Consider the following 17,533-nt stretch of genomic DNA (forward strand, 5'->3'; position numbering starts at 1 on the left):
CCCGGCCACTTCCGCCCGGTGGGGCGAGTCACGTGGGGCTGGACCGCGGGGACGACCGAGATGGGTGGCCTCCGGGGGGCCTAGAGAGCCCCCGGTCGCGCGCCCGTCCTTCCGGATCGGCGTGTAGATACCCAGCTTTTCGGTGTTCTGAGAGGAAGAGCGTGGGTATCAGTGAGTTCTGCGTGCTAGGTTCGCCTGGTGCCGGGTTCTTCGCGGTCTCTGGAGGCTGGTCAACCTCCCCGTCCCCTGAACTTGGTCCTGATGGCGGCCCGCCCCTCCCTCGCCCGGAACTTGGGTATCTGGGCCTCGCCGAAGCCGCCCGAGGTGGCTATGCGGCCTTCTAGAGCTGAGGTCCAGCCCCTGGCCACCGCGGCGTGATCTTCTTTTCTGCCCTAAAGAACTGTCGCGACAGCCTCCTGCGGCGCCCGGTATTGACGTTTGTGGACGTTTCTGATGTTTGGGGTCTCCTGCTTCCCTTGATGCAGTGTTTGTTAAGACCCCTTTTGGGTTGAGTCTCTGGTCAGCATCACCCACTGAGACACTGAGTCTTTTACCCTTAATCTGCATTCAGCTACCTCTGAATGCGGTATATTCATTGCCTCCTCTCCAGAGGCACTCTTTCTGGGGCCAATGCTATGGTCCCTGTAAGCATTCTGTAAAAACTCTTTACATTTGTACAGACCCAAGACATTAGGGTCAGGGTACTTTTATCCCTCAATTTCCTCTGTTTGAACGGGGGTCAGAATGCCCTTGGGGCTGAGCAGGCAGAACAATTGCAAAGGAGATTGGGGTCTGTCAGTGTGGGAACAGCCAGAGGGGGCCTAAAGAATCTCCGTCCAGTGCTGGAAATGTGGACACAGGGAGGTTGCTTTGGTGACGCAGGGCAGGGTCCATAGCACTTATGGCTCTTCTTCTGTTATCTCTTAAGGATCTTGCTTTTCTAAACCCAGAAGACAGTGTATGAAGCCAGGGGACTTCAATCATGCTTCAAACAACTTGGCCTCAGGTGAGCTGAGCTTCCTTTCAGTCTTTTTTACTTACATTGGCTAACAGGAAAGGCCGAAGGAGGCCTAACTTGACCAAGCTGTGGTTTCTCCTTTGAGTCTATCCCTAGGATTATGACTGATGTAAGTATATGGTAGGGGTAACAAAAGTTTTGTGCATGGAGAGTAGTGACCTTGGATGTGTAGATTTAAGTGGAAGAAAGGGAGCCCAAGTCAAGAAATTCTTCCTGAATGTGGAAATCCAGATCATATTCTAAAAAGTCACCTGCTGAAGCCAGAGAAATTCTTCATTGAAGAGATTGTCCCGCAAATTGTGGATGTATCCCAGTGAGACCAACATTGTTCTTTCAGTATATTCTAAATGCTAGATGCAAAGGCCCTGAAGTGAGGGAGAAAGCTGGGTATGCTCCAGAAACAGGAAGAGGTCAGAGAAAGTGGTCAGCATGCGATGGGATAAGTAAGCACAGGTATTGTAGGTCATGGTGAAGACTTTGGTTTCTGTTCTAGTTCAGTGGGAAGGCACTGAAAGTTTTAAGCAGGGGGGACGTGGTTGGATTTATATTAATATATTAAAAAGATTTTTCCAGCCCTTCATGGCAAATTGGTTTGGAAGGGTGTGAGTCAGTTAAGAGAATATTGCAGTCCAGGTAAGATATTAAGTATTATTTTAATTATTTGTTTTAATAGTCTTTATTTTTTAGAACAGTTTTAGGTTCACAGCAAAACTGAGTGGAAGATACAGAGATTTCTGATATACTACATACACATGTACAAATTCTGATATAAGTTCAGATATAAGTTCTGGTATCAGCAGTATGCCAGTGTCTTTAGAAGAATGGAGATGCTTTCCTTTTTTCCATATTCTTTGATATGTCCTAAATAGCACATGAGGTTTGAATTTGAAATAACTGACCCTTGAAACAATTTAAAACTGGCACTTTTTAAAAAATAGATTTTATTTTTAGAGCAATTTTAGGTTCATAGCAAAATTGGGCAGAAAGCACAAAGAGTTACTTCCCATATACCTCCCATATACATCACACAATGCAGAGCCTCCCCCACTGTGAAGATACTGCACTATTGTGGTACATTTATTACAAGGAATGAACCTACATTGACATGTCATCGTCTGATCTAAAGTCCGTAGTTTACATTAGGGTTCTCTCTTGGTGTTATCCATTCTATGGGTTTGGACAAATGTGTAATGACATGTATCTGGCATACTGCTGATACCAGAACTTGTATCTGAACTTATATCAGAATTTGTATATGTGTATGTAGGGGCAGGGAGTATATCAGAAATCTCTGTATCTTCCACTCAATTTTGCTGTGAACCTAAAACTGTTCTAAAAAATAAAGACTATTAAAAACAAATAATTAAAATAGTAATTAATATCTTACCTGGACTGCAATATTCTCTTAACTGACTCACACCCAAACCAATTTGCCATGAAGGGCTGGAAAAATCTCTTTAATAATATAAATTCAACCACGTCCCCCCTGCTTAAAATTTTCAGTGCCTTCCCACTGAACTATATAGTACCATACAGAATAGTTTCACTGCCCTAAGAATCTCTTGTGCTCCTCCTGTTCATCCCTCCCTCCTCCTTAACTGCTGACAACCATCGCTTGATCTTTTTACTCTCCCTGTAGTTTTGCCTTTAGCAGAATGCCATAATAGTTGGAATTATACAGTGTGTAGCCTTTTCAGATTGGCTTTTTTCTCTTAGTTGTACGCATTAAAGTTTCCTTCGTATCTTTTCATGGCTTGATAGCTCATTTTGTTTTAGTGTTGAATAGTATTCCATTACTATTTGGATGTACCACAGTTTATTTATCCATTCACCTGCTGAAGGACATCTTGGTTGCTTGCAAGTTTTGGCACTGGGCTACTATAAATGTCTCTGTGCAGATTTTTGGGCAGACAAAAATTTTCAACTCCTTTGGTTAAATACCAAGGAGCGTGATTGCTGGATTGTACGGTAAGAGTATGTTTAGTTTTGTAAGAAATTGCCCCAAACTGTCTTTCAAAGTGGCTGTACCATTTTGTATTTCTACTAGCAATAAATGAGAGTGGTGGATTTTATCGAATTCACAGGTAAATTTGGAGATAATTGACTTCTTTACAAATTTGATTCTTCCCATTCAGAAACACTGTATGTTCCAATATATTCAGTTCTTTATTTATGTATCTTAGTAACCATTTAATTTTCTTCCATCCTGGTTTTACACATTTCTGTTAGGCCTATTTGTAGCTATTTTTGTATGAATAACATCTTATTTTTTCTCATTATATTTTCCAATTATTTATGATAGTATTTAGGAAAGCTAATACTTTTGGTTTACTTCTTCATATATCTAGATAACTTAGTGAATTTTGTCAGTTGTAAATGTTTTCTATTTATTTTCTTGGCTCATAGACATCTTTAGGCAGATAGTTTTCTCTTTTTTTTTTTTTTGAGACAGTCTCACTCTGTTGCCTGGACTAGAGTACCATGGCATCAGCCTAGCTCATAGCAACCTAAACTCCTTGGCTCAAGCAATCCTCCTGTCTTAGGCTCCCGAGTAGCTGGGCCTACAGGCATGCGCCCCCATGCCTGGCTAATTTTTTCTATATATTTTTAGTTGGCCAATTAATTCCTTTCTATTTTTAGTAGAGATGGGGGCTCTCGCTCTTGCTCAGCTTGGTTTCAAACTCCCAACCGTGAGCGATCCGCCCTCCTCCCCTCCTTCGGCCTCCCAGAGTGCTAGTATTACAGGCGTGACCCACCATGCCCAGCCACAGGCAGATAGTAATTTCATCTTCAAGCAAAGATATTTCTGTTCATTCTTTTCCTATATTTATGCTCTTTTTCCTGTCTTTTGCAGAAAGTAGAACCTCAGCTTATGATAAATTATCAGCCATCAACTTTAATGGATATGCTTTGGCATTTTATTGTTAAGGTGGTGTTTGTTGTTGGTTTCTTACCCTCCTCATAAATTTTAAAAAATTTTGTTTATGGTCAAACCATTTTCGAAATTAATTCTTTTAGCAAATGTATATTAAGCATTTAGTATGTGTCAGGCACTGTACTGTGTGCTAGTAAACCAGTCATGAGCAAACAGAATCCTTGCCTCATGGACTTACATTTTGGAGGGAGATAGACTATGTGTAGTAATACACACTGATGAGTAATACTATGGAGAAAAATACAATATGGTAAGGTACATAGGGGCCAGCCACAGAAGGAACAAAAAGATATCCAAAACCTAACTGCCTTAAAACAGTCAATTTATCCTTTAATATTATGCATTTTTTAGGACTCATGAAACTTGAGGACATTTGATGATAGGCAAGGACAGTTTGGGGAGGAAGAGATTGATGGTGGTAGGCTGGGAGAAGAAAGTTGTAAGAGAAGCTCTGGAGATGTTAGGGAGTGAGGTTGGACTTGCTGTAAGAGCAGGTGACATTTGGTTTTACCTGTGAGCCTGTGGCTGCTGTCTTCAGAAGCCCTTAATGCTTGTTGTTGAAGCAGTAATTACAGGGCAACATGGTTCAGTCTGCTGTTTGGATTTTTGCTCACACTATTTTGGGGGGCCTCTAGACCTCATTATTGCCCAGTTTAAATTCTAGCTCTCCCTTTAGGAGTAACTAAATTTGATCTTTCCCTTTCAATCTCTCCTTTAAATCTTAGTTCTCAAGTTGCTCTTGATTTGAAGGAACTCCTCTCATGAGGACCTATGTGTAGAGCCATTGGAGCTGCTGTGAGCTGTTTGGGGTGCCAGAATTTATCCTTGGTGTATGTATGTTTCTTCCCTCCTTCCTTCAATAGTCGTTATAGCCACTTTCTCTTCTCCCTGTTCCCCTGTACTAACTCTAGGACACAGGCTGCTTTAGGGGTTACTGGAAGTCAGAATGTGACATGCTAGAGTTAGGTGCTTGCTTGTAGCCCCTGTTGGTAAGTAATTTCATTTTCAGTGGCTGAAAAGAACAAGGCTGACTGCATAGGGTAGTGGGAATCTCCATGGAGGTGGAAGCATCTGTGGGGGTATCAAGGTAAGAAGGTGCACAGGTCGTGAAACCCCCTCTAAGGTGAGAACCTGGTCTCTGCGGTGTGCACTATCCTGACTGTAGAAACAGAGAAAGTAGCCAGCGGACACCATCTGGGACTGCTCTGGGGCCTCATGGATTCAGATTCAGAGGCTCTGGTTTGCAGCATGGTGTGCACAGTTTTGAAAGAGCTGACCACCAGTCCAAATTGGGGGAGGGGTCCCATGTGGCCTGGAGGAAGTATGGTAAAGATGGAGTGAATGGGGAGTTGGGGAGTTTGAGAAGCTGTTCTCCAGAGTTGGGGCAACACCAATTTATGATGAAGTTCAGGGTTAGCCATGTTTCTGGAGAAGTTTGTGAGCCCACTGTGGGAGACAGCTTGGTATGTGAATGGAGCCCAGGTTTGTTGTTGGACAGATCTGGGTTGAAGTCCCAACTCTACCACTTTCTGGCTGTGTAATCTTTGGCAAAGTAATTAATCTTTTTTTTTTTTTTTTTTTTTTGAGACAAGATCTTGCTCTGTCACCCAGGTTGGAGGTGCAGTGGTGTGATCACAGCTCACTGAACTCCTGGGCTCAAGTGATCTTCCCGCCTCAGCTTCTTGAGTAGTTGGGACTATAGGCATGCTGGCTAATTTTTTTATTTTAAGTTTTTGTAGAGACAGGGTCTTACTGTGTTGCCCAGGCTGGTTTCAGTCGTCCTTCCTTGGCCTCCCAAAGCGCTGGGCTTATGGGCATGAGCCACTGTGCCTGGCCCAATTAATCTTTTGAGCCTTAGTTGTATCATTTGGAAAATGGGAGTAATAATTCCTATTTCACATATGTGATGTAACGATTCAATGAAATACAAGATTTAAAATTTCCCCCTAAGAGCCTGGTGCACAGGGGCTAATCTATAAGTATTAGTTGCCTTTACTCTTGGGAAGATGGAGATGGGCCCAGGGGAAGTCAGAGAGGGCCATACTTAGGGAAGAAGATGGCCTTGGTAGGTGTGATGGAGCTCAGAAGACTGGGGGATGGATCTGTGCCCAGGGACAGGGCACTGTCAACCTGTCTCTGAAGGCAGGTGGTTCAGAGAGGAGGGCCAGAATAGGCAGGCTGCAGGGTTCTTTCAAGAGAGCCAGCTTTCTGTAAGGCAGAAAGATGGAAAAGAGAAATTTGCAAAATACTGGGGATGTTTCTGAGTGCTCCTCTGCATGTCATGGGTGATGTTGAGGAAGATCAAAGAGAAGATAGGTGCAGGGAACGAATGGGGCCTGTGTGTGTTGTGTGCACTTTGGATGTGTGGAGACAGGGTGTGTGGCAGCTGTCTGATGCAATTGGGGCATAGAAAATAAGGTGATAGAATTAGGGAGTATACATGAGGGTAGGAGGTTCCAGAGGGACAGATCTGTGAAGCCAGAAACATAGATGTTGATGAAGTTACCAGGGAAAGAGTACCCAGAGGCCAGTCTGTCTGTGAGTTTGGGATAGCAGTTTGGGGCCCCCTAGGTGTGCATATGGGAGAATACTAGGGTTCCCCATTTGAAAGTGGGAACACTGGCTGAGTGCTGACCCCTGGCTGGGGTACTAGGTGCTGTTCTTGCTGGAAGACACTTTCCGTGGGGCTCAGAGTTGCAGACCCAGGCAGGTTTATCCCTTCCCTGCAGCTTAGGCTGGCCTCTTCTGCTTCTCACTCAGGGCTTGAGCAGAAACCTGTTGTTTCAGGAGCCAGTGACCTTTGAGGACGTGGCTGTGTACTTCACCCAGAATCAATGGGCCAGTCTGGACTCTGCGCAGAGGGCCCTGTACAGGGAGGTGATGCTGGAGAATTATGCAAATGTGGCTTCCTTGGGTAAGGTCTCTCTGATAGTTTAATGTCTTCCTCAGATGTTTTGGGGATTCTAGTAACCCTTAGGTTTGATGCCTCCAGAGGAGAGTTCTGTAATCACCAGCTTGGGGAGATGCTAGGTAGGGAAATCCCTGGTTCCCTTTGGTTTCAAACCTGGACTTCCATGCACCCCAGGGAAGGGTATGGTTCTGGATCCTGAGGGAAAGGACTCTTACTGCCCCTGTAGGTGAGCCCTTCCAGTTTTCTGGGGATGTTGGTCCTCCTCTTTGGGGAGGGGTCTTCCAGGGGAGCTGTACATACCTTGTTCCTGAGGGAGTTTCCCTCTTGTAAATCAGGGGCAGATTGTAAGGTTTCTTTCTGAGGAGAATCCTATCTCCCTGGCTTCATTGTGGACCAACAGTTTGGACCCTTTCCTTAGAACACTCTCGGTAGTTCACTTGGTCTCCTGGGTGTTCTGTTTTCCTCTCAACTAGCCCAGTGGAGGGTGGGCTGAGAGAGGTCTCAGAACAGCCCTGGATGTCTCCCCTCAATTTGTCTGTCTTTTTTTCTTCCTGAAGTAGCATTTCCATTTCTCAAACCTGTTCTGATCTCCCAGCTGGAGAAAGGGGAAGCACCATTGGGTCCAGATCCCTGGGACACAGAGGTTCTGAGCAGCATCAGTCCAGGTGAGTAAAAGGATCCAGCCATTGTGTTTCTTCTTTTGTCTTCCTGTACTATGTAAGAAGTTATTTCTTCTGCCACAGGGAACCAAACTCCCCGTCATTTATAAGGCAATACTGGGTGCACTCTCTGACCTCCCACTGCGTTCCTACCCTAATCCTGGAAAAAGCACTTATAGGTGTGCATGTCCCCACACTGTCCTCACAGTCATGTCACTGCCCTCCTAAGCAGGAAACTATGACTCAGTAGCTCCTAAACCACCACTTCTCTTCTCACTTGCCAGTGGAAAATTAATTTTGTGCCATTTTTCATTGCAAAGAAATGGGATTTCAGCCAACTTTAAGTATGTGAGTTAAACTGATTTATTTGTGCCACAGCTATGAATTTGACTTTTAGGCCTTCAGCAACAAAAAGAGTGACTTTAATTTGCCCTTTTGGGATCTAAGTCACTGAAATGTTCCATTTGCCATAGTGTTTATATCTGCATTGTATTTGTCGTAGATGGGACTGTAGAGGAAAAGGCTAGGAATATTCTCCCAACACACACACACACACACACACACACACACACACACAGCACCTAAAATTAACCTGAACTGGCTTACCAGTTTTGGAAGATTTTGATTACTTAGATTTTCATTTCTCTTGGAAGAAAGTTTCCAAGCCTTTCTTCTCACACACGCTGTGATTTTGTATGTCATGATTTCTTTAGCACTGGTACCACAGTGGCCTACAGTTCTCTGGCCAACTTCTGTTCCAGCTGACTCTCTGAAAAGTCATTTTTTATCATGTGGAATATTTAAAAATAGATTGATTAGGACAGTATTTTGAATTTAGGGTGGTTTCCTGGATCACAGGCATTGGGATCCATTTTTTTTTCTGGTTTGTGTTTCTTAGTCTGTGAGACCTCTTATAATGCTAGAGCTATTCCTCTACTCTTCCCAGTCTCTTATCTCTTTTTCCTTTTATGGGTCTCTGTCTCTTTTAAAATTTTTTCTATTTCTTGCTAATCTTTCTTACCTCACTCATTCTTTCTTTCTTTCTTTCTTTTTTTTTTTTTTTTTTTTTTTGAGACAGAGTCTCACTTTGTTGCCCAGGCTAGAGTGAGTGCCGTGGTGTTAGCGTAGCTCACAGCAACCTCAAACTCCTGGGCTAAAGCGATCCTGCTGCCTCAGTAGCTGGGACTACAGGCATGCGCCACCATGCCCGGCTAATTTTTTCTATATATATTAGTTGGCCAATTAATTTTTTTCTATTTATAGTAGAGATGGAGTCTCGCTGTTGCTCAGGCTGGTTTTGAACTCCTGACCTTGAGCAATCCGCCCACCTCGGCCTCCCAGAGTGCTAGGATTACAGGCGTGAACCACTGCGCCCGGCCATCTCACTCATTCTTTCTTCTTCCTCCCTCATTTCCTTCTCATTCTTGAGGTTCTCCTTTTTCCCATCTCAGCTGTCTTAGTTCATTTCCCAGCTTTCCTTACAGGGGCACTCCTGGCTGTCTTTCCTGGTCTGTTTCTGTGTCTTCACTTCTCCAGTTGTATGTCATTATTTTTCTTTGTCTCTCTGATCCTCCTTTATGGATGTTTGTAGCCATTTCATGGGCATATATTTAAAAATCACATTCTACAACAGAAAATTAGGACCACTAAACTCTGTTGTTTTCCTTTTAGTTCAGTAACTAGGAATATTTGTGGTTTCTCTGGTCAGGTGACATGTCCTGGATCATGAAGGAAGAGCCAGTTATAAAGCAGGAAGCCTCTGAAGAAACAGAGTTGCACAGAACGCCAGTAAGAGGACTTCGCAGAAATGGTTCTCAGCACTTTGATTTTAAAAGCAAGGCAGTGAGGCAGACTTTCAGTCTAAATCCAAATCTGATACTTCGAGGTGGAATGAAGTTCTATGAATGTAAAGAATGTGGGAAAATCTTCAGATATAACTCAAAGCTTATTCGGCACCAGATGAGTCATACTAGAGAAAAGCCCTTTAAATGTAAGGAATGCGGCAAAGCCTTCAAGTCCAGCTACGACTGTATTGTACACGAGAAAAACCACATCGGAGAAGGGCCTTACGAATGTAAGGAGTGTGGCAAAGGCTTGAGCTCCAACACAGCGTTGACTCAGCATCAGAGGATCCACACTGGAGAGAAACCCTATGAATGTAAGGAGTGTGGAAAGGCTTTCCGTAGGAGTGCGGCATACCTTCAGCATCAGAGATTACACACCGGGGAGAAACTCTATAAATGTAAGGAATGTTGGAAGGCTTTTGGTTGTAGGTCACTTTTTATTGTCCATCAGAGAATACATACTGGAGAGAAGCCCTACCAATGTAAGGAGTGTGGCAAAGCCTTCACTCAGAAAATAGCCTCCATACAGCACCAGAGAGTCCACACTGGGGAGAAGCCTTATGAATGTAAGGTGTGTGGGAAAGCCTTCAAGTGGTATGGAAGTTTTGTTCAACATCAGAAATTGCACCCCATGGAGAAGAAGCCTGTCAAGGTTCTTGGGCCATCTCTGGCCAGTCCGCAGTGCCCCTCTTCAGCCTTATCTCCTGTTCTTCTCCAGGGGTCATGCTCTGCTCCAGCCATGGCTGTGCCTTCTCTCACCTTTCCACATGCTGTGCTCATTCCTACCTCTGGGCCTTTGTTCATGCTGCTGCCTACATCTGGAATACCTTCTTCCCCTGCCCAAATAGTACATGTCTTCCAGAGTTATACTCCCACTGTGAAGCCTGCCCCGATTATTCTGACCCCTTTTCACCCCTCATGAGCTTTATCTTGGGACTCCCATGGCTCCTACCCAACAAATCTTCAACCTAATTTGAGTTTCATTTGTATTTTTCCCCCACCTTAAATTCGTTGCAACTTTTTCAGCATAGACAGCATTGTAATCTATATATGTTTAAAGATTGTGTTTATATAATATATTCTCTTCTTCTGGGTAGAAAATGGAAATACTTAACCTTTGAATTGGTCCCTTTCAGGCTTGAGCAACAGGGGCTGTGTCTGCATCGTAGGGTTGCTGGTGTTAGAAGTGCTGAGAAGACACTTTAATGTGTTAGTGAAGTTTGGGAAGGAGGATATCCTTGGACTAGGACATGGTGATTAGAGAGAAGCAACCTGGGAGAAACAGCAAGACCTGTGGGAGCAGAGAATTGGAATAAGTTTCCAGCAGTGGACTTTAGAAATTAGTGCAGATTGTTTAGTGAGTCAATGGTTAGGTGGTATGTTAAAGTTGTATTGTCCTTGGCATGGGTCATTGAGGATCCCAAACATCTATGCAAAAGATAATGTGAAATAAACAGTAAAAGAAAAAAGTATGCGTCGATAGCAATCATTTACATGATTGATAGCAATCGTGTTCAGTCACATCTTTAACCATGAAAGGGTTTTTTTCTTGAGTTTTGTTCTTGATATCGCGATGTTGCCTTTAACTTTTGTTTCCTAAGTAAATATACACAAAGGTATTTATCTTTGTTGCATCTGTTGTGTAAATTTTTCTTCGTGGGCATTCTGCTTTTCTTTTTGGGAGCACTGACTTTTATATTTTATTTTCTTCAGATAGCCTGAATTGTAAACATGAATTTGGTGAATTACTAAACAAAGAAAAGCAATGGTATAAAGCCAAGTTGGGGGAAATATGAATAAGCCTCCAAATTGATTTTTAGAAATAAAGTGGGACAGTGGTTAGGCTTATGTGGTGGGTTAGTGAAGGGGAATTTTTGGGTTGCTCTTGATATTGGCCTTGATGAGAATCCTTTACAACTGTGCAAAAGATGATGTGAAGGAGTTACTAGAAGAAACTTGAACTATGCATTTATTAGCACTAATATAAATGTAAGTCTTAAACATTGATGGAAGCGTCCATACATTTTTTTCTCTTGTGCTGCTGTTGCTATCTAGATGTTTCTCTATAGCAATTAATAAAAAAACCTTTACATTCTTGTTTTTTAAATTTTACCATATGTCCAAGTTACCTGGTATGCTTACAAAATAGTTTTCTGGCCTAACTTCTGGAAATTCTGATTTTGGCTATCTGTGGTGATGGCCAGATCTTAAGTGTGGATCATACTTTGAGAGATAATGCCTTAAACAGAAAAGGGCTATGAACTGTTGGGAAGCACACATTGATAAACGATTTGGGAGGGACTGTGGATCTTCAGGAGAGAGACCTCTAAAAGTAGTTTGAGGCCGGGCGCGGTGACTCACACCTGTAATCCTAGCACTCTGGGAGGCCGAGGTGGGCGGATTGCTCAAGGTCAGGAGTTCGAAACCAGCCTGAGCAACAGCGAGACCCCTGTCTCTAGTATAAATAGAAAGAAATTAATTGGCCAACTAATATATATATAGAAAAAATTAGCCGGGCATGGTGGCGCATGCCTGTAGTCCCAGCTACTCGGGAGGCTGAGGCAGCAGGATTGTTTGAGCCCAGGAGTTTGAGGTTGCTGTGAGCTAGGCTGACGCCACGGCACTCACTCCAGCCTGGGCAACAAAGGGAGACTCTGTCTCAAAAAAAAAAAAAAAAGTAGTTTGGGTAGTATCAATTTAGAAAAAGAGAGAAAACCAAGTGAAATATGGCATGTCAGGAAAGGGGCAGAAATCTGATGTGACTTGTGAAGATTTCTTGAGGTGTATCCACTGTTAGAAGGTTTGTAGGGGTTGACATTGGCTACCTGTTGCTTGTTGGCTGAAGTAATCAGGATTTTTTTTTTCCACTATAAAGTTAGTACACTTCAAAATAACTCTTGGGTTAAAGAGTACAAAATAGATGCTAGAGATGATTTAGAACCGAACAACAGTAAGAATAGGACATAACAGAGTCTATGGGGTGTGGCAAAAGGTGGTCTTCAGAGCAATATTTACAATCTTAGATGCATTCTTTAGAAAATAAGAGTTTGAAAGCTTAATTTGGGAAGCTGGAGGTAGTGCTTGATGGTGGGAAACAAAATAAAAATTAAGCAAAAATGAAGGCAAAGAAACAAAACCCCAAATCCTAAAATAAACTTAGCAGAAATAAGATACACAATAGGGCTTTTGGGGAAGATGCTGGTTGAACTTGTGGATTAGCCTTCATGTCCTCCTGAAACCTCACTAAAACAGTTAAAGAGTAAAAGAAATAAACTCACGAGGACAGCAAAAGTAAGATGATGATAATACTTTGGAAGCTAGGAAGCAGATCAAAGAGTTCAAACTGTCAGCAGACCTGAGAACGATGAAGCCTAAGCTATATTGGAGGATGGTGAGCAGCCATCGTATATGGCAGAATTCCCAAAAAGGCTTAATAGTGTGGATTCAGGTACCTCTGGAAGTAGGGGGTACTAGAGAGGCTAAGAACAGGAGACTTGGCTAAAAGTCTTTAGAAGTCACTTAGATTCTCAAGTTGCTTCCTTTGTCTCCATTCTCTGGAGCAGTAAAATAGGAATTTTGAAAGTCGGGGTACCACACTGAATCTTAGGTCCTTCTCCCTCACTCTCTAACCTTCTAGCCCTACATCTATCCAGAACACTGCCAACTAGACTTAGACTTCTTCTAGGCTGGAAATCAGAAAAACTTTCTTTGAGGAATCTGATCAAGTCAAAAGAAAAGACCAATGATACTAAAATCTCAGATTCCTCCAAAGAAATGGTTTTATCAAGAAGTTCTAGCTGTGCACACAGAGCTTCCAGGAAGCTTTTAAAAGCTTTAAATGCCATTCTTAGATATGAACAAATAGCTGAGGATATGAAAGAGGCTGAAGCAAGCAAAAAAACAAAACAAAACAAAAAAAACCTACTTGAAGGAAACAGGCTATGTAAAAAGAAAACTTAAAAATCCTAGAATTAGTGAAGATATTTGCATCCATGTAACAATACCATGTTATAAAAAAGGAAAATTCAGAGGAGAAAAAGAATTCTAAAAATCTAAAGTTTCATATCAGAAATGAGACACTCAGTATAAACATTGGAAAACAAAGTCAAGGGAATCACCCAGAAAGTGTAACAAAAAGAAGTGAAAGCAAAAAGAGGTCTAGTATATGTGGTGTGACAGTGGGATGGGTATTAAAAAGAGAAAAACGTAGAAATTGGAGAGGAGGAAATCATCAAAGTAACCGTTCAAGGAGATTTCCCAGAATTGAAGGCAAGGGCTCCATGCCTTCATCAGCACGGGTAAAGAGGAAGCCCCAGGTGCTTGGAGTAAAGCTACCTCTCCTCGGGCCTCTACTGGCAGAAATGAAGAGGAAAGCTCCAAACCATGCCTCTTCATATTATCCTCCAGTCTCAGCCTTCCCATCATTGAGACTATCAGGACAGAGTCAACATGCCCTTTTTGTTCATCTCAGGTACCACAAGGAGCCCTGAATTCCCAGGATGACCCCCACCTCCTGTGAATTTAATCCCCTGCATCTCTGTCCATTCTCCTTTCTGTCTTCATCTGTTACCTGTCTCCAACTCCTGGCCACTTTTTATTCAGCTCTGTGCCACTGACAATCCATTGCTAACAAAATTCCTTGTATCCTCAACATCTCTGATCGTTGCCCATACCTTCTTCCTCTAACCAAAACCCGCCGTCCCTTGAGGATACCGCTTTCCTGGAACCCTTTGAAATGGTGGTTATTTTTCTTCACACTCCTAAATATCAGACGTCTTGAATCCTCTTTGTTTTTCTTTGGAATCTTCATACCATCAGGCTGTCCTACCTAACCTTTGGGTCACACCCCTCATTCCTTGAAGATTTCCCCTTAGGCCGACTGTCAATCTCGTCATTTCCTTCTTACCTTTTATTTTTAAACAACTCCATATTTTGCTTTTTTATTTAATATTATATGAGAAACATTGGCTTATGTTTATACATGGAATAATAGTTTAATCGATACCTAATATAATTACTTAGAGAATCATGTTTTTAATCATTTCTCTATTTTGACAGTGTTCATTGATACCTTAATAATGTCAGTATCTTCTTTTTTAATGAATTGTAACAAAAAGGGAAATGATTTTAACACAAGGCACTTTTAAGACTTATAATACATAGAAGACACAGAACTATAATAAATTTCCCCCAAGTGGTAACCATCTGTAATTTTACTGACAGTACAGATAAAATTCCCAGTTTATCTTGACACTGGCTTGAGTAATAATATTTAAAATTTTTTTTTCTGTCTTATAAGGTATACTTCAGAATTGCTGCAGTTTACATCTCTTTCACTATAACTAAATATGAGCTTTGCTCCTGTTCTTGTTTTTTTATTATCCTTTTTTATTAAATCTGAAAAAAAATATAAAACCAGATTTGGCAGCATTTTTATCAACAATTAAAATAGGTTAAAACCAATACCATCTGAAAAGATGGTTCAAATTTATAAGAAAAAGATAAAGCTCCCCCTTACCTTTACTGAGATGTAATTAACTTAAAATTGTATATATTCAACATAACACTTCTGTCTTCTTGGTGATTTCAATAGATGATCTGTCCAATATCACTGTTATTTATTTTTGGTCTTTCATATTACCTCAACCTCTCACTCCTTTGATCATATCCTGGGTCTTGTTATTGCCAAACACTTCACCCCCTCTGTAATGTCACCACTTTAAATATCTTGCTCTATGACCTGTCTTTCCAATTTATTCCCTTAGAGTCCTGATGCTAAAAGTCCTTCACTTCCATTGTTCCTCCTTTTTTGCTTTCACTTCCCATGTGCTTGTCCTTTGCCTCTGTCACGCCCATCTGTCCTTCTTCCATCTGTCCATCCAGCTTAAATTCCATGGTCAATTCTTAAGTGATTCCCACACAGTCTCCCTTAACTCCTTTGCTCTTTTGCTTTGTCATGCTCACTTGACAAAACCCCGTCTCTGACTACATTCAATTCTTTGCCCTCTCTGTTGCTGCACCCTTGCCACCGAAGGTGATCAGGAAAAGACATGCTATTAATACCATGCTGAGTTGTCTCACTTTAAATTCACGACCAGTAACTCCAAGTAGGCCCTTAATGCTTCCTGGCGGTCATACTGCATGTCTGGAGTCCACTTAACTTTCCCGTTTCCTAGGCTACTACTTTATACCTTCTTCCTTCCTAAACCTCCAACACCTCCTCCTCGGTTCTCATACTCAGCTGATGATTATGTTTCTGCCCTCTCCTGGAGAACAGCAAGCTTCCGAAAGTGGCTGTGCCTTCAGCCCAGTGCCGGAATGAGAAGACACATGGAGCCAATTTGGGCCCCCAAGTGCTGTGGCCACTTTGTCTCACTCATCTACTTTTCAGCTTGCAATATCGGATCCTTCACCACTATATTCTCAGTCAGTTCCACTAAGCAAGTCCACCTTTTAAAGATTCTGTCACACTCAGTAACCCACTTCTGGTTCCCAATTCTGTGTGAGTATTAACTTGTGACAGCAGAATTCACTTTGGTTTAAGCTGAAGGGGATTTTCCACCTACTATTAATTGTCTTACAAAATTTCTAAGAGGGGACTAAGCTGGGATGCCACATAGGTGGAAGCCAGGAAAAATGACCAGCCATAGTACCAGTGGAAACCCAGTAGCTGATGGTGCCTGCCACTGGACTGCCACCCCCACTGAAGAGGGACTGGACCGCCAGGAGGTTTGCTTCATATTCTGGAGAAAAAGAAAATACCCCCACAATCATTTTGGCAGGAGACTCTAGGATCTTATGATCTTTACTTCTATCTTCTGCAAGGGTGTACCTGTTTAGTGAAAGTTAGTTATATGTGTATGTCCAATTGGCAGGGGCTTCTGGGAAATACAGTGTTTGGATGTTAGCTAGAAAAGTGAGTTGTAATGTAGAGAGGTCCTAAAGTTAGGAAGGGATTTCAAGATATTTTGGATAGATACAAATGATCAGATATCTATCATAGGCATTGAAGATGACCTAAATGACTGAAAGATGCACTATATTCATGGATAGGGAAGATCTATATCAAGATTTTAATTTTTGTCTAATGAATTTATAAATTAAAAGCAATGTCCAAAGTTCCATAGGGGTTTGTGTGTGTGCCTGTGTGTGTGTGTGTGTGTGTGTGTGTGTGTGATGTGATGTGTGAGAGAGAGACTTAACAAACTGATTCTAAAATTTATATAGAAGGATAAAGGACAAAGAATAGCTAAGATAATTTTGAAGGTCAAGGTGGAGGATTTTGTGCTACCAGAGATTATATATAATCATCAAAATGAGCAAAGCAAAGCAAAGATCAAAAAAATTCCAAACAAAAAAACCCCCTAAGTTTCAAAAAAGAAAAAGAAAATGCTGTAATATGATTTGTAGAAATTTAAAAAATCTAAAACAATACACTGTGTAGGAATATACACATTTTATACAAAATTAGAGAGAAGGTATAGAAAGATCAAGTAGTGGCATAGTTGAGAAAATATAAAAGGTATTTCTCTTTCCTGCTACTTCTCTCATCCTGTACCAAATCCTAGGAACTCACTCCCAAATAGTGCCCACAAATTTTCCAACACCCTCCACCTTTGCCATCTACTTCTGGTCTGAAGACAGGTATTTGTTTCTAAAATATCTTGAATTAATGATTATCAAAGCATACCTTATTTTATTGTGCTTTACTTTATTGCACTTCACAGGCACTGTGTTTTTACAAATTGAAGGTTTGTGGCAACCCTGCATTGAACAAGTTTATCAGTGTCATTTTTCTAACAGCATGTGCTCAATTCATGTCTCTGTGTCACATTTTGGTAATTCTTGCAATATTTCATACTTTTTCATTATTATATCTGCTATGGTCTTCTGTGATCAGTGATCTTTGATGTTACTATTGTAATTGTTTTGGGGTGTCACAAACTGCACCCATATAAGATGGTGAACTTAATTGATAAATGTAGTATATGCTCCTCTTCTTGGACCTCCTTGTTCCCTGAAACACAACAATGTTGAAGTTAGGCCAATTCATAACTCTACAATGGCTTCTAAGTGTTTAAGTAAAAGGAGTGTTGCACATCTCTCAACTTTAAAGCAAAAGCTAGACATGATTAAGCTTAGTAAGGAAGGCATGTTGAAAGCTGA

At 41.7% G+C, this 17,533-nt stretch overlaps 1 protein-coding gene across 6 annotated transcripts; it reads left to right on the plus strand.

Annotated features, from left to right (window-relative positions):
- Positions 1-49: 49 nt before the first annotated feature.
- On the plus strand, positions 50-17,263 carry ZNF621 (zinc finger protein 621). 6 transcript variants are annotated; one of them, XM_012770215.3, is made up of 5 exons: positions 50-161; positions 929-1,006; positions 6,714-6,867; positions 7,422-7,529; positions 9,232-11,474. In XM_012770215.3, exons 2-5 carry the CDS (start codon positions 983-985, stop codon positions 10,287-10,289), a joined length of 1,344 nt encoding a protein of 447 aa, XP_012625669.2. In that variant the 5' UTR covers positions 50-161; positions 929-982; the 3' UTR covers positions 10,290-11,474. The 6 variants fall into 6 exon arrangements, with proteins under 6 accessions (XP_012625669.2, XP_012625672.2, XP_012625670.2 ...); XM_012770218.3 differs by having other exon boundaries at positions 6,741-6,867; XM_012770216.2 differs by having other exon boundaries at positions 104-428; positions 7,425-7,529.
- The last annotated feature ends 270 nt before the right edge of the window (positions 17,264-17,533 follow it).

Source organism: Microcebus murinus, chromosome 1 (assembly GCF_040939455.1).
Source record: "Microcebus murinus isolate Inina chromosome 1, M.murinus_Inina_mat1.0, whole genome shotgun sequence".
Taxonomy (NCBI): Eukaryota; Metazoa; Chordata; class Mammalia; order Primates; family Cheirogaleidae; genus Microcebus; species Microcebus murinus.